At 34.9% G+C, this 23,252-nt stretch overlaps 2 protein-coding genes across 2 annotated transcripts; both read left to right on the forward strand.

The window, feature by feature from the left end:
• Positions 1-7,138: 7,138 nt before the first annotated feature.
• LOC129242094 (transportin-1-like) lies at positions 7,139-11,484 on the forward strand. Its single transcript, XM_054878653.1, has 6 exons — positions 7,139-7,237; positions 9,018-9,674; positions 9,829-10,905; positions 10,964-11,134; positions 11,217-11,382; positions 11,453-11,484. Exons 1-6 carry the CDS (start codon positions 7,139-7,141, stop codon positions 11,482-11,484), a joined length of 2,202 nt encoding a protein of 733 aa, XP_054734628.1.
• A 5,672-nt stretch (positions 11,485-17,156) lies between these two features.
• LOC129240580 (transportin-1) lies at positions 17,157-23,044 on the forward strand. The gene is made up of 10 exons (XM_054876482.1): positions 17,157-17,337; positions 17,655-17,792; positions 18,001-18,672; positions 18,815-19,912; positions 19,975-20,145; positions 20,220-20,391; positions 20,450-20,545; positions 21,832-21,907; positions 22,269-22,443; positions 22,515-23,044. The coding sequence occupies exons 2-10, from the start codon at positions 17,694-17,696 to the stop codon at positions 22,620-22,622; spliced, it is 2,667 nt and encodes an 888-aa protein (XP_054732457.1). The 5' UTR covers positions 17,157-17,337; positions 17,655-17,693; the 3' UTR covers positions 22,623-23,044.
• Positions 23,045-23,252: the final 208 nt, after the last annotated feature.

Here is a 23,252-nt window from a genome sequence, read left to right on the forward strand (position 1 = left end):
GGTAGTTAGGTACACGACTTGTATATTAGTTTCTTTGATTGCTGTTTAGGGAAAACATGTTAACATCTTGTTATTCTTAAGATACATATGTTTATCTTTTGTTTTTCTTAAAATATGTTAATCTTTTGGTATTCTTAAAATATGTTTGGATTTGTTCAGCCCTGCATGATTATACTTAGAATTTACTTAACCAATTTTATTTATTATTTGTGAATGAAATCATTCCTTAAATAGCTCTGGCAGAAGACCAATAATAATTCTTTTCTAAATACCAAAGGGAATTTATATATGTATATTTTTAATGATCAAGTTGAGAGCCGGAAAAGTCATGTGATATATATATAAAGGGTGGTTAAATTTCAAGGACCCATATTGAATGTGATCCACACCTAAACGTCAACGATACCGTTGGACTTCTTTCTTTGGGGTTATTTGAAAGAAAAGGTATACGTCGATAAGCCAGCAACAATTCGGGAGCTAAAGGATGAGATAATTCGGCACATTAACGGCATAGAACCTCAATTATGCTTCAGCGTCATCGAAAATTTGGACCATCGGCGCAATTTGGCCGATATTTTGTTCCATACGTAATTGAGTCATACCAATATTATCATAATGAAGAGAAATGACAATGATTTCCTAAAAAAATTGTATTTTATTTAAAATCAACACCGGCCCTTTAAACTTAACCATCCTTTACTTTCATAAAAAATGAAATTAACTGTGTAATGAAACATTTTTACTTTGGAATAGACTATAATACTATTAAGAAGTTATGTATAAACAAATTTGATAACCATCCAGTTGGAACTCAAGTTTCTCTGGCCTGCAACGAACAGCAAATGAAATAAAATGAAATAAAACAATTATAACACTTTCAATGTGATTTACTCTTTATTATCTTGGAAGGCTACTGCTCCTTCGTTAATAAAGTAGTTAGTTAAGTATAATCTGTGTTCATATGCACTATTCAGACCTCTGCGTATAAAAGTTCAAGCGAACCGCAGTGTCCCGCATTCGAATTGAGTTCATTTCTCCATTCTCCCTTGTTTCCTTCGGCACCTGTGTAGTTGTCTGGGCAATACCACTTTTGCGTGTCGTTTAGCATTATAAAATTGTGGAGGAATGTAGTTTTTCCTAATTGGTATATCGGGGGCCAAGTCTCTGACAAGTATTGTAATTATAATACTCAACTATAAATATAAAAAAGTACAAAACCTACAGCAGGGTTAGTGACAGACGTTCCTCAGCATATATTTGCTCCTTATATTATATTTCATTAGATTCGGCGTCATTAAGTTTAACAAACAGTCAAACAATTGGCGAGTCATTCTTGTGAGGCAAAAAATTTTTCCTAGCTTAATTGTTTAATTTTGTGGTATGTTCTCGATAGTATCCATTTTTCGCCCAATCCACGTTAATAGGATGCACTCGTCACCTCCTTCTCTGTTTCAATTTTTTTCTTTTAGCGTATAATGCAATTATACTTAAAAACATTAAATTAATTCTTCATCACTGTCCATTTTCTTATTTTTTTGATTTCTCACCCTCTCTTCGTTAGTGCTGTTATCAGTAATTCTACTTCAAAATCAACTGTTTATGGTTGCGGCATGACTAATCGAAGAAGCGTTCCACTCCTAAAGGATATTACAGGATTCTAAGGCAATGTCTGCATTACCCACGATTTTATTTCGAATAACATTCAATATTCTCATACTAATTCCATAGTATTCAGGTGTTCTTCTTGAGGTTTGTGGGTCTGAAGGACCCGATTTACGCTCTTTTCCAGGAACTTAACTTTCCTGGTTGTCCTGAAAATTCTCATATACATGGAATCTTGTCGATATTGATTGCCAGATATTGCTTATAAATCCAAGTCACATCCAAAAATTTGAGTTGGGATTTAAAGAGGCCTGTACAATACTTCTGTCTTCTCTTTCAAATATGTTGCGGACTACACTGGTAAATACTTCTGTCAGCTGAACCATATTGGTTTAGGAATTATTTAGGATGCAGTGCACCAACGTTACCACTAGTGGCCTGACTAAGTTACTAGGATTAGACATTTTTTACTTTCCGATTTGTTTTTCGCATCAATTTTATGTTTATTTAACTGGATCTATTTTCTAAATTTTCTGCTTCTTTGTTTTCTTTAAGCTTTTCCTTCCTTTCCTTAGTTTCGATATTTCCTTCCTTTGAAACTTTAAAATTCACTGTTCTTGCGTTTTTCTATTCTTTTAAAATTCTATATTTTATTTCCTAGCACTTTCTTCGTAGTCCGTGAAATGGTGCTGCCCGGTGAAACGGCTGACACGCTGTGTCGTCCTTTTTGTCTGCCGGTACAGTTACTCCCGGACCTCCTTCTTCACTCCTGCGGGTGTTACTTGCATTGCCAGATGATGCCTGCCTTGCTGCCTGATATCCTTCTTGGAATTTTTTTTGGTAAAAAAGTTCGCACGTACAATGCAGACAGAGTGTCTGCATAATTATTTGAAGAGAATACGCGTATAGCGATCCCCTTGTAGCGACTACCAAACTGTAGCACTAGTTGCAGGTAAGTACGTAAAAATTCCCCAAAAGGGTGAAGATGATAGTACATGTGTTCTGGTTTTGAGGCAGGCCACTTTGACAATCAAGACATAAAATCGCAAAATCAATAAAGCAGCTGCTTTGACCTTTTTATAATTTAATCTGTCCTCTAAATTGTCAAACTTTGTTTACCTTTTACTTTGTTATTGTCCTATTGTCTAGAGCAGCATACTCAGAGAGCGTTCATGAGCAGTATCCTGGTGATCACTGGTCAAGAGAATTCAAGCAGCAACAAAATACACGCCATTGTTGTTTTTGCTCTACTGCTGCCACCTTGTAGATGTGCCTTGGCTCGAACCAAGAATGATGAAAAACTATTTTCTATCTATCATTCTTAAACTTGTACGCACAACGAGCAGTAGCTCTGAGCACTTAAAAAATACGTTTAAAAATTGCGTCTAGAAATTTAATGAACACAGTGAAAGGAGGAAGTTTAGTGAAATAATACTTCAATCACCGAAAAATTACAAGATCCAATTCCATCATCCATTAAAGACCACGATTAAGTGTAATCTATTTTTAGTGTGTACATCAAAGGTAAGTTTGTGTTTTTTTATAAATATTGCTAAATTTATTCTTGAAATAGGTAATTATCTTCTTCTTACATATCTAAATACAATAATAGTGATTAGTGGAGAACGTAAACCCGATAGTACGTAAACTCGAGTCAACTGGCACGATCTATCTTACCAGAACACCATCTAAAAAAATACGTTAATTTTTTTTTTCAGTTAAAGTACAGATATACAATAGTATTCAAAAGATACAGCTAATATGAAAGTCAAAGCGAAACTCGTACGCCCAATTGAAGGGAGTAGTCATTTTTTATTTAAATTAGATTTGACATACCGCTGACAAATTATTCATAAATTAACTTTCTTTCAATTCTTTCTGCAAAACTTACTTCAACTGAGTTTTTGAGCTGTTTTTTTCATGATTTGTTTAACACTGTTTTGTTCATATTTTCTTCACTATAATATAATAACAATATCCCCCGGTCCCGAACTTCGTCAGCATCGTGTAATGTTTTCACGTAGAGTAGCAGCACCGTAGCTAAAGGGCAAGCAAATAATAGGCCTCTTCTAATGCCACTTCTCTGCTGGACTAACTTTATGAAACATTTGCGTGTGAAAGCAACAACAAAGTTGTGGAGTAAGATTTGCCGCTAGCGAGTATGGCTATAACTCATTAGACTGGTATAACTCACTGTCATACAAACACATGTAATTTAAGGCACCTCTATTACCGCGTTGCCAACATATGTATGTATATTTATACCAGTTGCTTCATCTGTTCGCCACTTGCTAAGTCTTGGCGAAAAAAGAGGCCCATTCTTAAATAAATAGAAATGCAATTGTAACGAATGATTATTCGCACCAGCATATCAGAGGACCGAAAAAAAATCCAAACCTACCAAATAGTAGCATTAGCTGCAGGTAGGCACGTAAAAACTCCCCAAAAGGACGAAGGTTTCAGTACATGTGTTTTGTTTTTGTGAGAATATAAACAAACAAGCACGCAGGCCCCTTTGACAATCGAGACATAAAATCGCAAAGTCAGCTGAAGGCCGTAAACAAGACATTATCAGAAAAGCAGCTGCTTTGACCTTTATACAATTCAATTCTAGATTGTCAAACTTTGTTTACCTTTTACTTTGTTATTGCCCTATTGTCTAGAACAGCATACTCAGAGAGCGTTCATGAGCAATGTCCTGACGATCACTGGTCAAGAGAATTCAAGCAACAACAAAATACACGCCATTGTTGTTTTTACTCTACTGCTGCCACCTTGTAAATGAGCTATTGTTGTTTTTGCTCTACTGCTGCCTCCTTGTAGATGTGCCTTGGCTCGAACCAAGAATGATAAAAAACTATTTTCTATCTATCATTCTTAAACTTGTACGGACAACGAGCAGTAGCTCTGAGCACTTTAAAAAATATGTTTAAAAATTGCGTCTAGAAATTTAATTAACATAGTGAAAGGCGGAAGTTTAGTGAAATAATACTTTGATTACATGTAAATCAAAGGTAAGTTTGTGTTTTTTATAAATATTGCTAAATTTGTTCATGAAATCTTCTTCTTACATATGTATAAGTACAGTAGGTTCTGTTTTTATGCGGTAGATACGTTCCGCAAGAAACAGCATAAAAAAACAGCATAAAAAAAGCTACTAGTTCTATAGTAAAACTATAGATACGTTTCAAAAGTGCTAAAACCGCATAAATCTGAAATAATGTAATAAAATCGCATAAAAAAGGGCACTAGTCCCATATTATAACTATAGATACGTTCCATAGACCGCATGAATCTGAAATAATTAAATAAAATCGCACAAACAAAATATTGTATTTTTGAAAATTATATCTTTATTTAAGAAACGTCAGAATCGAAAAATAAATTTAATTCAGAAATAGAATCAGGCTATACCCAAATATTGCGCGTTCGTTTAGGATTTGGCGTAAAATCACTTTCGTCACTTGACGAAATGTACACGTCTGATCAGGATGGTGATGCAGGCGGTTCCAAACTTGTAGGGTTAGCATTTCTGATGTAATCTGTGATGAGTTTTTGCTTAGCTGGCTTAGAATCTTGTTTATATGTACAATTCCCGATAGGTCGACATGCATTTTGTAATTAAAAAAAAACCGCACTATTTCAAAACCGCATAAAAAAAGCCGCATAAAAACAGAACCTACTGTATATCTAAATATAATAATAGTGAAATTAGTGGAGAACGTAAACTCGCTAGTACGTAAACCCGGGTCAGTTGGCACGATCTATCTTACCAGAACACCGTCTAAACAAATATGTTAATTTTTTTTTCAATTAAAGCACAGATATATGTACATAGTATCATGTCAGTCCATAAGTTCGTGCGTTTTTTAAAGGTGGTTTTAAAATTAATAAAAAAAATATTTAAAGTATTTATTAATCAATAAAATATTTTCGTTCATTATTTACAATGTCTTCTCAAACTTTAGGCAAATTTTTGATTCCCTGCTCAAAAATATGTTTGTCCTTGGAGCCAAAATACGCATCGATATCCCTTTTTATAGCTTCTTTTGAGGAGTAGTTCTTGTTACACATATGGAAAGGTGATAATCACAAGGTGCAATATCCGGAGAGTATGGTGGATGTGGCATTAGCTCCCATCCGAGCTCGTTCAGCTTGCTTAATGTTTGCCTTGCGGTATGAGATCTTGCGTTGTCGTGGTGAAACAAAACTTTGCGTCCGACTTTGGGTCGGTTCTGGTGTTTCATCTTTATCTAACCATTGGCGTTTGCGAACAGGATTATTGTAAAGGACCCATATTTTCTCAACATTGCTTTTTTTCAAAGCAAAGTTAAAAGTTAAACGAAATCAACAAAACTATATCTTTTCGGGTAATTGAACACGTGTTGCCGAGTAAATTGTAATTGTACGATTTTTGCTTACGCGTTGAAAAGAATTGCACTTTTCCCCATTGCGCTTGCATTTTACAAATTATGGTAATATACAGAATTTGTTTTATTGGCAAAATAAAATAATAATGAATTAATTTTGTTGTACCCTGATTTGTTTTGAAGTTACATATGTAGGTATATAAAATGAGAATATACTTGGCATGTTGTACAAGTTTCGCCTTGACCTACCGCATGCAGTGCTGATAAATTTGTTCGTGAAATAAGTCATATAACAAGGATGATAGAATACAAGACGCCACCTTCAGTATTCAATTCACCTTGGTCATATATGCATATGTACCTATTTATCTATATATAGGGCCTCTTCTTTTCGCCAAGCGTTAACAAGTGGTCAATAGATGAAGCAACTGGTATAAATGGACATATATTGGCAACGTGGGAATAGAAGTGCCTTATATAACATGCTAAAAGGCAGTTGCTTAAAATTACATGAGACATGTTACATTGCTCAATAACTTTGTTTTTGCTTTCGCATGCAAATTTCTCATTAAGTTAATCGAGCATGAAGATAGCGAGCGTGGAAATGGCGAATAGAAGATACCTATAGTATACAAGAATGATAGAATACCAGGTTGCGCCTTCCGAATTCGCTATGTCGTCAGAGCCCATGAATAAAAATAAGGAAGGGGAATTACTTGTTTGTGAATAGGAAGAGTAGGCGAAAGCAATGGAAACAACCAAGCATAAGATATTATACGCATACACACACACTTTCTTGCCACGGCGTCTTCCGACATAAAAACTGCATTTGGAGGCATTATAATCATTTGTGCTTTCACAATTTAACACGCGGCACTTCGTTTTCATTAGTTTGTTTAGTTTAAATCTCACAAATTACCAAGCCATTCACTGAATTTTCACAAACATGTAATTTCCCGTCGTTTTGACATCAGACGTGTCAAAATCGCGAAAAATAAAGTAACAGGTTTAGGAAGACGCCACCTATAGTACTCAATTCGTCTCTTATATATTAGTATTTATAATATATAATATATTAATATACATATATCTAAGTATCATATGTAATACAAGTGTGAAATTTTTGCAGATAATCACCCCAAATAATTGAATTAAATCAAGATAAGATGACGTGGGAACCGCAAGCCGAAGACTTAAAAGAACTAATTACAGTCCTCAAACAGGCTCAGTCGCTGGATAAAGCCGCTCAAATAGCTGTTAAACAGGTAAGTGAAAAAATACTGTCCGAAAACTGTTAAAAGTCCATTCAAATTACACTATCTTATATATATAATATATTGTTACGAATTTGTTACGTTTTTATCCAACTAAAACGTCTAACAATAATTCCTCTCAGGCCGATCACAGGATTGTTAAATAAAAGTCACCAGCTAATGACAACACAACTGTTTGCATTATTGAATTAATTTATTGCTTTAGTATACGTGTACACGTTCACCTTAAGACTGAATACCCTACTCGGATGCACCTCTGATTAGATAAATAAATAAATAATTGGCGCGTACACCCTGTTAAGTGTTTGGCCGAGCTCCTCCTCCTATTTGCGGCGTGTGCCTCGATGTCATTCTTCAAATGGAGGAACCTACAGTTTTAAGCCGACTCCGAACGGCAAATGAGTTTTTATGAGGAGTTTTTTCATAACAGAAAGACACTTTGTATCATTGCGTTCATACATCTCGGCGGCGAGTGGAATTGTCAATCGGCATAAAGTAGTTTTACTTTTTAATTTATTTTACAAGTTCGCCTGTTCAGCTGACGTATTTACCCCCGCTACGGCGCAGCTGACCATTTTTTTTTATTCTACTAAATGTCAACAATACACAAAAAAAGTTCAGCCGGTATTAAATGAGTTGGTAAAAATTTTTTTCGACACGTTTCGCATCCCACGCACGTTCCCACCATTACTGGACCAGCTGACGGTTGGTTTCGTTGAATGCCGTCTGCCTTCAGTATTAAAATCAGTCGGCATGAAATGAAAGGGTCAAAATGACCCCTGGCTCCCGAACTAAAAATGATGTAAAGTACATCGGCAAAAAGTACATAGTTTCACTTTTCAATTTTTTTTACAAGTTCACCTGTTCAGCTGACGTGTTTTCCCCCCTCTACCGCGCAGCTGACTATTTTTTTTATTCTACTAAATTTCAACAATACACGAACAAAATTGCAGCCGGTATAAAATGAGTTGGTAGGAGTTTTTTTTTTTCGACACAATCCCACAATCACACCCACCGCGGATGCGCCAGCTGACGTTCACTTTGGCGTCTGCCTTCAGTATTAAAATCAGTCGGCATAAAGTTATGAGGTCAAAATGACCCCTTGCTCCCGGATTATTATGTGGTCGTTATATCATGGAGAGTTTCTTTCATCACCATTTGTATCGTTCAAAGTTATTTCACAGGGCTTACTAAAATTTATAATGCCTACATTTAACAGCTCGTAAAAATACTCCATCCTTCTTGTCATTTTTTGTACCTTTCTACCAGAATTATTCGTCCCCTTAGTATAACAATAGCCTATGTGCTCATAGGCTATTATTTTTTTATTGAATTTTTGGATTCTCCATCGTCGATTTTATATGTGGTCAAAATTTTGTCAAATTCTAGTTCCACAAAGTGGGTCAAAACGTCAGTCAAAAAATAATAAATATTTATAGACATAGCGAAATTTGAGTGAGAGCTACTTTCGACGAAAAGTTTGAAATTCATTTTCTCAAAACATCAAAAAATTTATAGGCTATTTTAATACTAAGGGGACGTATTATTCCAAATCTGTCTTTACAATGATTTAGTCGGCTTAAAACTTTAGGAAATCATTTAATAGAGGATCTTCGACGTATTATAAGCACTAGAAAAACTGTATGAAAATTTCATACTTGCCTCTAGTATATTCTTATGTAGGAACATTGTGCTCAGACGCACTCATAAGAATGTTTTTATGTTTATTAAAGCAAATAGTAAATAAATTCGGCTATATTTCTATTCGCAGAAACTAGAGGAATTGAATCAACATCCCGATTTTAATAATTACCTGATGTATGTACTGACGAAACTAAAAACTGAGGATGAGCAAACACGTTCTCTAAGTGGTCTAATTTTAAAAAATAGCATCTGGATTCATAGAAATACTCTACCGCCAGAGACTATTGAATATATCAAGCATGAATGTTTGCAAGCTATCGGAGATCCGTCACCTCTGATAAGAGCCACTGTTGGTATATTGATCACTACTATCACCAGCAATGGCCGTTTACAAAATTGGCCCCAATTACTTCCCTCTTTGTGTGACATGTTGGACTCGCAGGACTATAATGTATGTGAAGGTTCTTTCAGTACTTTACAAAAGATATGTAAAGATGACTTGGGTGTAATCAATCGGTCTCTAAACGTGATGATTCCGAAATTTCTTCAATACTTCAACCACAATAGCCCGAAGATACGTTCACATGCCATAGCTTGTATCAACCAATTCATTGTGAACCGATCACAGGCTCTGATGCTACACATCGACGCATTCATTGAAAGCTTATTTAACCTAACGTCCGATGAAGATTATGAGGTAAAAAAGAATGTATGTCGCGGGTTGGTGATGCTGTTAGACGTTCATATGGATCGTTTGCTGCCGCATATGTCACAAATTATTGAGGTAAGTTATTAAAACATGAATTGGTCAACGCTAAAATATTTAATTTATTAATTTATAAAATATAACAATTTTGTTATAGTACTCAATTGAGATCAAATTAATCACTGTCTAAAAGTATTTTATAAAATACTATATTAATCAATTCTTTGTGTAGTATATGCTCATACGCACCCAAGACTCAGATCTAAGTGTAGCATTAGAAGCGTCAGAATTCTGGTTATCTCTCGCTGAACAGAATATTTGCAGAGAAGTGTTGGCACCCTATTTATGGCAGCTGGCTCCAATATTAGTACGTGGAATGCGATGCTCTGAAATTGATATTAACCTGCTATACGGCAATGTTGAGGAGAGCGTCTTAATGCCTGACCTTGACGAGGACATACGTCCTGAACTCCACAGATCTTGTACGCACAAGTCGAAATCTGACGAAAACAATGTTGATGATGTGCTAGATGATGACAGTTCACTACCAAAATGGGATTTGCGCAAATGTAGCATCGTTACACTGACTGCGTTAGCAAATGTTTTTCGGGAAGAATGTCTACCTATTTTTCTGCCCATTATCAAGGATACTCTGTTTCCTCAGGAATGGAATATCAAAGAGATTGGAATTGGTACACTGGGTGCTATTGCCGAGGGCTGCATGCAGGGTATGATCCCATATCTCCCCGAAATCATACACTACTTGATCAGTTGTTTGTCGGACCAGAAAGCATTGGTTCGCTCTATAACTTGCTGGACATTATCGCGCTATGCTAACTGGGTAGTAAACCAGCCACATGACCAATATTTGAAACAGTTCATGGAAGAACTACTAAAACGCATATTAGATTCTAATAAGCGTGTTCAAGAGGCAGCTTGCTTCGCACTCGATACCCTTATGGAGGAGGCTAGCACCGAATTGGTGCCATATTTAGAAGATATATTAAAAGCTTTATCATTGGCCCTCTTAAAATATCGAGATACAAATTTGCTTATACTATATGACACAGTTAGAACTCTAGCCGACTCTGTGGGTCATCATCTCAACAAACCACAATACATCGATATTTTAATGCCTCCATTAATTGAAAAGTGGAATTTCACAAAGGATGACGACAAAGACCTATTTCTTCTTTTGGAGTGCTTGTCAAGCATCGCAACAGTTTTACAATCAGGATTTTTACCTTACTGCGATCTAGTTTATCCGCGTTGTATTTCACTTATCGAACAGACGCTGAATCAAGACATGGTATAATTCAAATATAAAGTATATTAAATCAAAAGTATAATAATTGAGTTATTTAAAGGCATGTAAAACTAATCCTGATCTCGACCATCCAGATAAAGTGAGAATGATTGGTGCTTTAGACTTATTGACAGGCGTGACAGAAGGTTTGGCGGGACATATTGCGCCACTAGTCGCCAACAGCAATATCACACATTTAGTGCACCACTGCATGAAGGATACAAATATAGACGTAAGTATTAACTCCAACGTTATAAAATAGCTTCTTCTATTCGAATGTAAATTTTTAAAAATTTGTTCATCCACAATTTCAGGTGCGAGATTCGTCGATCGGATTGTTGGGAGCATTAATTAAAACCTGTTTCCAGCATGTGTATCCATTCTTTGGAAAATTGGTACCAATTTTATTTAAAAATATGTGTGGCCCTAACGGGTTGGCCGCTTGCCTCGCTTATGGCGAAATTTGCGAGAGAGTGACGGGTAAATAAAAATACAAATATGCATACGATTTTTCTATAAAGTGATTAATGCTTAATATAACTATTTGCAGTCGAAGAACTTGAGAAGTACCCACGTGAATGAACATCGCTTCACTATTGAACATCATTACACCCGCATACAAGACGATTTCACCCAAGGTGACATCGCTATAGAAACTGATTTTCTTTTTTTCTTGCGATTTGGTGATTTGTTCAGCAGAGAATGCTTATTCGTAGTCCACTTCCGAGCGAATTTCAATGGAATTGCCAGAAACTTTCAATGAAATTCACTCTGAAGCGAATTACAGAACCTGCCCGATTGCAGAGAACGGCTGACTTCCTCAACGCAAATTGCGCGGCATAAGTACAAAGTCAAATGATCCTAAACAAAAAAGGTCGATAAAGCGTAATCGTGTGAAGTTCTTAAATGCATGCATCAAGTAATTGATACGCATCACAACCGCAAACGATTCATCACAGATTTTTGTGACATAAAGCATCGCAGTGATAAACTGCAAAACGACGTTTAGGAAGTCAGCCAACGTTGATTTATTAGAGCTACTTGTATAAAAGTTTTTAATTTAAAATAAAAATAAAATAAAACGTGAAACATTGAAATGAAAATTCATATTCTTATATTAACGTAAATACAATATATTTCGGTGATCAAATCGATCATGAAATGTATGCATAAAATTTGGTATGAATATAAGAAGTCTATCTAGTTAAGCTTATCTAAAAATTTAAATATGATCTGCTTATACATTTTAAACTAATTTTCTATCCGTAAGTAAAATTTTTCATTAACATATTGTTATGAATTTATTATGTTTAAATAATTCCTCTGAGCTCGATCGCTGGAATGTTAAATAAAAGTCACAAGCTGTTTTACTTGAAATTTGAAAAAGACGGGCCAAGAAGCGCCGAGAGATTTGGTAACTCCTAAAACACTCAGGCTAAAAAGCCCATTGCATTTAAAGCTTTGGAAAGTAAAAGGCTAGATAGTAAAGGAGAAAAGGAGAGAAGTAACAGAACATTGAAAATAAAAGTCTGATTCCCGTTCGCCAATTAGGTTTCAGAAAACATCATTGAACCATTGGTCAAATAGACAGAGTCGTAGGCATTGTAGAGATCCATAAGTAAAAACACCCTCTGCTGGTCGCCATAAACGCCGGGATCACCTGATTCCAAACCGCTCTTTTCTCTAACATGGTTGCATAAAAAATTAGAGAATTTCATAGAAAATCTTATGAAAAAGTGTAAAAAATGTCGTACAAACTCGGATATTTCTCTTTCAAAAGCTCAAGTCCAAGCTGCGCACATATTACTGCGTGGTACTCTTGCCATACCTTTATGATAGGTACTTTTACGTAAAACACGAAACTGCATATTTTTCTTTAAAAACGACAAACGAAGGCGTTCCGAAAGGAATCATTTTAGGTCCTCTGTTATATTTTCTGTATACCCACAACTGACTCTCCTCTCCTCTCGGAGGCAATCACCAGGCCCCTGAATAGACAACGGATTTGAACTGACCTTATTAGACTAACCCTCAAAATGCTTAGCGATAGAACGGTCGTGGCAGAGTGGGGCGGCGCCTCTCTCCGCCAGCACTCCGCAAGGCAGCGCTCTCTCCGGCATGGCAGTTATTGCCAGAGGGAAGTTTTTAGATACTCTGTTGGAACTGAAGCAGGGTTATCTAAATCTATATAGTTGTGACATGTATCGCAAATTGCGGCCTATCGATAAACCCTGTGAAGACGGAGATCGTCTTATTTACGAGGAAACATAAAATACCTAGAGTCTTTTTCCCCTCAATAGCGAGCGCCCCGTTGGTGCTCTCTGGCAGTGTGAAATACCTGGACTACTCAAACATTTGAAAAATCAGTGTCTAGATGTGAGAATTCAGCATAAAGATTTGCAGTTGCTGAAATTGAGTTAGTTTTCTATCATTATTTAACACGGACGTGGGGATATTAGAAACTTATTTTGTAATTTTATGAAGGGCCAAACATTTTTCGGGATTTCAAGATTTCTGAAGTAATTCGTATACTGCAAATTATAATACGTTCACATATATGTAGATTATCTACTTTTTCGAGCTTATTCCCCAATCCGTAATTAAGAAGCGAAATTACCCATACAAAATTTCTCTCCCGAAATCTGAGATTATAAAATCATCCTAGATTAATACTATATTTTTTTACATACAACCCTGCGCTATCGATAATTATATTTACGAATGTAAGGAGAAATGTCAAAGAAAAAAGTAAATAAAATGGACGCTGCCAAAGAAAACAGGTTTGTAGACATAATTCTAATATTTTTTCTTTTAAATATTAATTATGCATGCATATTACAGAAAAAAGCGTATGTTCATAAACACTTTGTCCTCTTATTACTTATTATAAAATATAATTACGAATTTCGCATGTGTATTGCTGCTATAATTTTCTATAACGTCAGTAAATGTCGTTTAGAGATTTCCTCCAACTGTTTATTACTAGCAGCCAATTTCTCAATTAATTTAACTATTCATTCCCCTTGTATTTTCTTCATATCGTTAGCAAAAAAAACCAAAAAATTCCACCAAAGCAATTTCTATGAAGAAAAACCTTTCAAAACAGTATTGGCAGCTGATTATCAATTTTGCAGGTAATCTGCCATATGTAAACAGTTAGATTAATTTCGTGGACTTATTGCTAATTATTGCATATGTGAACGTTAACTTATAAAATTTACATTTATAGGTAGAGTAAAAGTTCGGATATTTTGATAAGTTAGATTTAGTTTTAAGCTTAAATTTGTATTTTATATTTATTTATATACAAGAAGAAAATAGTATCATATTTACCTTATGCAACATGTAAATGGCTTAAGGTCTTTATTACTTAACGTGTCGACACTACATTTTTGATGTTTTCAGCGATAAGTTTCAATCAAATTGCCAACAAAGACAACAAATAAAATCAAGTTCGCAAATCATGTTTTGAATTATTTTAAGTCTAATGAACCGTCATTTTGAACGCTTAATGGCCATTTGGTATTTTTTTGTGGCTCTGTATATGTGACATTTGGTATATTTTTAGTAGGTTGTGCTCGAGTTCTTGATTGTTTGAAAGCATTGTTTATTTATACAATAAAGAGGACGAAGGTCGCCGAGATTCATTTTTTGCAAAGAAAGGAAATACACAGTCTGGAAAACTAAAATATCAAATATCCTGCCAACATTAGCGTTATAAAAAAATTCCAAATGGCTGTCAAACATGCAAAGTAATAGATGTTGGCAATGTTTGACTGAAATTATTTCGTAGCTTGTTTGCTGTTACGACCGCACTATGGGCCAGGAGACCCTTATAAGTGGCCAAAATTCATAATTCCCAAAACACCAACAATTTATAACTTTTAATACCGCTATGTACAGGTTTTGGGGTCTCTGATTACGAATATGAAGTCAGATTTCAATAATTCAAAATGGCGGATCCAATATGGCGGACATGAAATTTAAAAAATTGGATTTTTTTCACCAAATTTGGTATTTAGGGGTTTTGATGGTCTCTGATTACGAATATGAAGTCAGATTTAACATATTCAAAATGGCGGATCCAATATGGCGGACATGAAATTTAAAAAATTGGATTTTTTTCACCAAATTTGGTATTTAGGGGTTTTGATGGTCTCTGATTACGAATATGAAGGCAGATTTCAACAATTCAAAATGGCGGATCCAATATGGCGGACATAACTTTTTTAAAATTAATTATTTTTTACCAAACTTAGTATTTAGGGGTTTTTGGGGGCGCTGATTACGAATCTGCTGCCAGATTTTAGAAATTAAAAATGTCGAATCCCTTATGCGGACCTTTTTTTTAATTTTATCTGATTAATTTGAAACTTGTTACTCGGGCTTTTTTGTATCGCTGTTGACAAATCTGCAGTTAGATTTAAACAATTGAAAATGGTGGATCCAATATGTCAGAGACACGCCTGCAGTTAGCCTACATAATAAGTTGTAGTTTCCGGAATCTACCACGTGGAGGTTACAGTGGAGGAGGATTTTCATCTGTAGGAGTCTGTTTCTCATTGACACTATCATAACCTTGTTTGTAAGGCGAATGCCCACTACTCCCATCAAATCCCCAAGAACACATCAGAACAGTTTTGAGCTCAGTAATTTTATTTTTTTGAATAAGACAGAAACTTCTCTTTGTAGTTCTATTATTCTATTCACCGTGTGGTTTAAAAGTTCTTGAAGTGATACTTCAGCTAACGTTTCAGAAGTTTTAATTGACTCTTTCGACGGTCTTAACTTTCCTTTGGCTTCTCTAATCGCATTATACGCAGGCCAAATGTCTGCTCCACTAGATTTGGTCGCTAATCGCATATTCTGATAGACTTGTTTAGACATAGAATTATCGAAAAGAAATGCTAAAGCCACTTCTGGGCTTTTCTTTTCTATTGTAGGAAAAGGTGTTGTCATTATTTTTCTAATTTTCTTAGCCTGTTCCTCGTTTTTTGAAAGTTCGTTAAGTACCGATCGCAAATCTGCTTCCCCTGAAACTCGTGCCGCATGACTAGTAGCCATTAATAGTTTCTGACGATCATTATCATGTTCTTCACTGATTTTAGACACTTCTCGTCTTTTCGATCTAGTAGATTTTTCTGCAAAATCGAGCGATGGACGACCTCTTTTAAGTATTTCAGTCTTACTTATTTTAGCTGTGAGGTCTAAGTCAGGAATAGTAAATTCAGAATCTAACCACTCTGAATTTTGTGACTCAAAGACAGCTATTTTCCTACTGCAATGCTGATATTTTGCATTTCTTTTTGACTTTAAACTATTTAAAGCATTTTTCAAGCGTTCCAATCCTTTACAACCTACATCTGATTTATTGATACCAATTTTAGTTAAAATTGAATCAGCGGTTATATTCATGTCATTATTACCTAACATAATTTGAAGAACCTCTTTTTTCTTCAATGAAGTCATTATGAATTAAATGAGTTAAAATTGTGTGACTCTTAATACTTGGTTAACTTTTTACACCCTATTGGCAAATGATTGATATACAGTCAACACGCGCATAGATCAGTAAAACTTCATTTTTTTTAAAAAGAAAATGAAAAACCGCAGCAAACCGCACCTTTAGCTTGTTACACATGAACTACTGAAGACGTTAATGTAAAGAAATTGTTAATAGCTTCTGGAGTTTTGCGCAAGGCTCAATCGGCGTATTAACAAGTAGTAAAAAAAAACAAAATTTTTCACAATTATTCTCAATATTTCTAACATCAGATTTATTTTTTCAGCTATTGACTATTTTCACATACTACATGATTGCAACTAATGAGAAAATGCAATATAATTAATGACAAATACTACATTTCAGTAAAACAGTGACAGTTTAGAACAATAGCTATATGGTGATCATTTAAGCCTTACACTTATATTAACTTATTATACAAGCTTAAATATTTCATTAAAACTTATAACATTTACAAAATAACTACTTCCACTTATCTATATGATGATACTATATTGCATTTTGAAAAATCTTTCAATGACTTTTGGCCAAATTTTTTGGTCTTCTGGCCCACAGTGGACCGGCAATTTCATTGAAATCGACCATTACAAAATCAAAAATTGAATGCCGAGACGTTAAATAATGCATACATCCAATGAAATGCTGGCAACCCCATGAGACTCGCACACCCTCACGCTGACTCGTTCGCACATTTATTTTTTCGAACACGTTAGAAAGGGAGAGCGTGTAGGCCATGAAAGTTGAAACTTCATTTTAAGTTTTTTGTTCCCAGAAAAAATTGTACTAGACAAGAAAGAAAAAGAGGAAAGTTAGTGAAAGAATATTTTAATTGCGAAAAAATAACCAATTCCAGTTTAAAAGTCACCAAATTAAAGACTTAAGTGTAATATATTTTTAGTGCGTTTATCAAGGTAAGTTTCTTTGTGGATATTTTAAAAGACTAATAGTGAATTTGCTAGAAATCGAAAAGCGTGCGAAAGGAAAACTTAGAAAAATATCGAAAGGCATTAGAATGTTAAGCATATATCAAATTAATATTTTTTGGTTACAAACGTTAGAAAACAGCTACAAAAGTAATATTGATACTTTTTTATATAAAAATTAAAACAAATTTTGACCGTGTCTGCATTTCCTTTTTCGCGCATGTCACCGTCTAGCACCCTTTGACAAACCTTCAAATTTTTGCTCATATGTATAAGTACTGCCTTCAAATGTGGAATTTTTGCAGGTAATTCACCCCCAAGTAAGAGAATAAAAGGAAAATAAAATGACGTGGGAACCGCAAGCCGAAGGTTTACAACAAATAATTACAATCCTCAAGCAGTCTCAGTCGCCGGATACCGCCACTCAAATGGCTGTTCAACTGGTAAGTGAAAAGCATCTATATGTAATTATACCTATACAATTATAACTGTCCAAAATAGGCATTTTCAAAAGCCGTTAAAAAGAAACTATCTTATATGAAAAATATATGTATATGTACCTATATATATACCTATATCCTATATGTCTTTTGTGCTTATAAAAGCTAATACTAAAATATTAAATAAATCCGGCTATACTTCAATTCGCAGAAACTAGAGGAATTGAATCAATATCCCGATTTTAATAATTACCTGATTTATGTACTGACGAAACTAAAAACTGAGGATGAGCCAACACGTTCTCTAAGTGGTCTAATTTTGAAAAATAACATCCGGATTCATGGAAATAATTTACAGCCAGAGATTATAGAATATATCAAGCATGAATGTTTGCAAGCTATCGGAGATCCTTCGCCTCTAATAAGAGCTACTGTTGGTATATTGATCACTACTATCGCCAGCAATGGCGGTTTACAAAATTGGCCCCAATTACTTCCCTCTTTGTGCGACATGTTGGACTCGCAAGACTATAATGTATGTGAAGGTTCGTTCAGTGCTTTACAAAAGATATGCGAGGATTCAGCAGAGATACTTGACTCGGGTGTACTCAATCGGCCTCTAAACGTGATGATTCCGAAATTCCTTCAATATTTCAGCCACAATAGCCCGAAAATACGTTCCCATGCCATAGCTTGTATCAACCAATTCATTGTGAACCGATCACAGGCTCTGATGCTACACATCGACGCATTCATTGAAAGTTTATTTAACCTATCGTCTGATGAAGATCATGAGGTAAGAAAGAATGTATGCCACGGGTTGGTGATGCTGTTAGAAGTTCGTATGGATCGTTTGTTGCCGCATATGTCACAAATTATAGAGGTAAGTTATTAAAACATGAATTGGTCAATGGTAAAATATTTAATTTATTAATTTATAAAATATAACAATTTTGTTATAGTACTCAATTGAGTTCAAATTAATCACTGTCAAAAAGTATTTTAATCAATTCTTGTTTTTATAGTATATGCTCATACGCACCCAAGACCCCGATCAAGGTGTAGCATTAGAAGCGTCAGAATTCTGGCTATCTCTCGCTGAGCAGAGTATTTGCAAAGAAGTGTTGGCGCCCTATTTAGGGCAGCTAGCTCCAGTATTAGTCCGTGGAATGCGATACTCTGAAATTGATATTATCCTGCTAAAAGGCAATGTTGAGGAGGACGACATGGTGCCTGACCGTGAGGAGGACATACGTCCTCGATTCCACAAATCTCGTACGCACACCCTTAAATCCGGCGAAAGCGGTGTTGATGATGATGATGATGATTTTGATGATGTGTTAGATGATGACAGTTCTCTATCAGAATGGAATTTGAGGAAATGTAGTGCCGCCGCACTGGACGTGTTAGCAAATGTCTTTCGCGAAGAATGTCTACCTATTGTATTGCCCATTCTCAAGGATACTCTGTTTCATCAGGAGTGGGTTATCAAAGAGAGTGGAGTGTTGGCACTGGGTGCTATTGCCGAGGGCTGCATGCAGGGTATGATTCCACATCTACCCGAACTCATACCCTATTTGATCAGTTGTTTGTCGGACAAGAAAGCATTGGTTCGCTCTATAACTTGCTGGACATTATCGCGCTATGCTAACTGGGTAGTAAACCAACCACATGATCAATATTTGAAACCATTAATGGAAGAACTACTAAAACGCATATTAGATTCTAATAAGCGTGTTCAAGAGGCAGCTTGCTCCGCATTCGCTACTCTGGAAGAAGAAGCTTGCACCGAATTGGTGCCATATTTGGAGTATATATTAAAAACTCTTGTATTTGCTTTCTCAAAATATCAACATAAAAATTTGCTTATACTGTATGATGCAGTTGGCACCCTAGCCGACTCTGTGGGTCACCATCTTAACAAACCACAATATATCGATATTTTGATGCCTCCACTAATTGAAAAGTGGAATTTGCTAAAGGATGACGACAAAGACCTATTTCCTCTTCTGGAATGCCTGTCAAGCATCGCGACAGCTTTACAGTCGGGATTTTTACCATACTGCGATCCAGTTTATCAGCGCTGCATCTCACTTATCGAGCAAACTCTGAATCAAGACATGGTATATTTCAAATATAAAGTATATGAAATCAATAAGTTTAATAAATGAGTTGTTATTTAAAGGCATGTAAAACTAATCCTGGCTTCGAGCATCCAGATAAAGAGCGAATGATTGTTGCATTAGACTTGTTATCAGGCCTCGCAGAAGGTTTAGACGGACATATTGAATCACTAGTCGCCAACAGCAATATTATGCAATTACTTTATCAATGTATGCAAGATGTATTACCAGAGGTAACTATTAATTTCAGCTTAACAAAATGATATCTTTCATTCAAATCTCTTTATTGATAATTTTTTATTCACAGGTGCGACAATCATCGTTCGCATTGTTGGGAGACTTAACTAAAGCTTGTTTTCAACATGTACATCCATTCATGTCGGAATTCTTCCCAATTTTGGGGCAAAATTTGAATCCTGATTACATTTCCGTATGCAACAATGCTACTTGGGCTATTGGTGAAATTTGCATGAAGCTGGGTAAATAAAAATATATATTTTTTAACAGTGTGATTAATGCTTAATATAACATTTTCAGGCGAAGAAACTCGGCAGTACATACATCTTGTACTCAATGAACTCTTCGTTATAATAAACAGACCGAACACTCCTAAAACACTGCTGGAAAATACAGGTATGTAATTAATATTTATGCAAATAACTTGAACTGATGGTTAATTTTCCGTTAATTCAACTGTAACTATCTGCTGTCATGCTAGAGAGTGCATGCCTGTTTCATGTCTGTATGCAATTTCGATAAGAACTGCGCTCTTAAACCACTTTTTTTAACAATTAATCATTTTGAAGCTTGAAATATGCTGAAACTTCCTCAAGCCGGGATCGACATTAAAATACAATTTAGACAAGTCGTAGAAAATAGTTGTTACTAATAATCCAGTAAAAGCCAAAAAGTATTTTTCTCACAATGTCGCGTATATCCAGATTCTCGAAATCGAACCTAAATGAACATGTTTTAGCTGATGTATTGCATGGAGTAAGCCTTATCTTTACTATTTATAGGGTTTTATAGTTATCGGTTATATTTTTACATATTTTATATGTGAGATGTGAATGATATCGAACAAGGATGAAAAATCTCTAGGATCGTTTGATAGAATTAATCAGCGTAAGATCTATGATCCTCATCACGTGGACGAGGGGATGATATGTAAATACGAACTCCATGAGATTTTTATTAACATGTACGTTTATAAAACGTATTGATTAACAGCGAATATGTCTGATTTGTCTTGGCTATATTAAACGAATAATGGCATCGGCACCCATGAGTGTACAACGACCGTCCACAGTCGTGATGGAAAGGGAAATTTCGAGTTAGAGGAGAACTTTATATCAAATGTAAGAGGGAATGTATTTTGTAACAGGAACGTCAAATGGAGTAAGAAGTGGGATCGGGGGTGTTTCTGAAAAACGTCAGCTTATCTGTAAATTACCAAAAAAAATCCCGTGTAATAGTCAAATTAAAGATTTTTCTGTATTCTAATAAACATTTCACCTCTTTTTAATTAATCAGAAATTGATAAAAAGTGTTTTGCTTTGGTAATTATTTTATGTTGGACGAATAGTTTTTTGGCTGTTTATCAGTTGCACCTAATTGCATAATAATAAACACCTAAAGTGTACGCCATTTGATATAATTTCCTTCATTGTTAAGTTTATTGAATCTTAATACTTGTAAAATGCAGTTGTCTTCCGAAGTGTATATATGTAAGGTAGCAATCATTGCATACATTAAGAATTGATGGTTTCAGTTGGATAACAAATTTCATACTTATACATACATTTGATTAACCATTGCATTGATTAATACATTTATGCAACTTATTTGTATTATTGTGAAACGCATATGTACTATAATTTATGATTTTCATTTATTTCTGTTTTTTTTCTGTTTTTTAGCAATAACAATCGGTCGTCTAGGTTATGTGTGCCCAGTTGAAGTGGCTCCTTATTTGCCAGAATTTGTACGACAGTGGTGTGTAACACTTTATATATGATTTCTATATGTTTATTACTTTTAACCGAAACAGGCCCTCTAATTTCATCTCACTAATACTCAAGCTTTTTCTATCCTACTACCATCTAAACTCAATTTGCTTTTTAAAAATAGCAAAGCAATCTACACCTCGCATTCATATAAATTTTCGTGTAATATGTTAAACAAATTAAATTTCGTACTTGTTTATTATTTGCAAATACAAGTAAGTGTTTTTCGTTGGACTTTTGTATAAAATAATTTAATATGGCTGCGACGTTGGTAGTTATATTCATAATTCAATTGATTATGAAAATGCTTAGTAATTTACATTCGTATATTCACTGCTTTATTCATACAGGTGTACATCTCTGCGTCATATAAGAGATAATGACGAAAAGGATTCGGCTTTCCGCGGAATGTGTCACATGATAACCGTAAATCCAGGTGGCGTCGTGCCCGACTTTATATTCTTCTGCGATGCTGTGGCTTCATGGGTAAATCCGCCACAAGATTTGCATCAAATGATTCAGAAGGTAAATGAAATTTGAAAAATACTAATGACAGTAAAGTAACTCAACATCTTAAATCTACTCACGTTTTTTAGATTCTGCATGGCTTCAAAACACAGGTAGGGGAAGAAAACTGGCGTCGTTTTGTCGATCAGTTCCCACAAAATCTCTCGGAGCGCCTGGTTGCTATGTACAACATTTAAAGCATCAATATTGCGCACTGGGGGAATTAAAACTTGGGTGTAACGTTAAAGCTACTATGATAGTAGAAAGCGGGGGACAAAAGCAAATCAAGTAGACAAAAGGAAAAAATTAAAGTAATATGTTAATCGGCAAACAAGCTTGGGATCACTATAGTCGCATTGTCTATCAAAAGGCATCCTGAGCGAACTCGTTTGAAAAACGTTTGCTTGTTATTCAGCAACAATAGTCCGATTAAAATATATCAGTCGTAAGTTCTTTATCTCTATGTATGCAAATGTGGAAATTGAGGTGTTAAGGTACTATTATGAGTACGCAAGTCCTTTATTATAATTGTATGAACTAACAGCCATAATCCGAAATATATATACATTTCAACAATAAATACGTTGGAAATATAAGAGAAACGGAGAAAAAAGAAAAATTTTAAATTTGAAACAAAGGACACAAGAATACAATATTAAAAAGCTATAATTAAATTTATTAATATAAATCTCATTCTAATCATGATTAATTGTATAGGACACAAACATTTTTTGAAGAACAAACAATTTGTTAGCATAACCAATTTCATATGAATACTAACATTTACATTCATTATTATAGTATTATCCTTTTCCACAATATAAATA

This window comes from Anastrepha obliqua, chromosome 3 (genome assembly GCF_027943255.1).
Source record: "Anastrepha obliqua isolate idAnaObli1 chromosome 3, idAnaObli1_1.0, whole genome shotgun sequence".
Lineage (NCBI taxonomy): Eukaryota > Metazoa > Arthropoda > Insecta > Diptera > Tephritidae > Anastrepha > Anastrepha obliqua.

Bases quoted from the DNA above. Each gene is read 5' to 3' on its own strand.
- LOC129242094 (XM_054878653.1), top strand. From the start codon at position 7,139: ATGACGTGGGAACCGCAAGCCGAAGACTTAAAAGAACTAATTACAGTC. The intron at 9,675-9,828 runs GTAAGTTATTAA...TTCTTTGTGTAG, and splicing joins ATATGTCACAAATTATTGAG to TATATGCTCATACGCACCCA. The intron at 11,383-11,452 runs GTAAATAAAAAT...AACTATTTGCAG, and splicing joins AATTTGCGAGAGAGTGACGG to TCGAAGAACTTGAGAAGTAC.
- LOC129240580 (XM_054876482.1), top strand. From the start codon at position 17,694: ATGACGTGGGAACCGCAAGCCGAAGGTTTACAACAAATAATTACAATC. The intron at 20,392-20,449 runs GTAAATAAAAAT...TAACATTTTCAG, and splicing joins TGAAATTTGCATGAAGCTGG to GCGAAGAAACTCGGCAGTAC. The intron at 22,444-22,514 runs GTAAATGAAATT...CACGTTTTTTAG, and splicing joins TGCATCAAATGATTCAGAAG to ATTCTGCATGGCTTCAAAAC.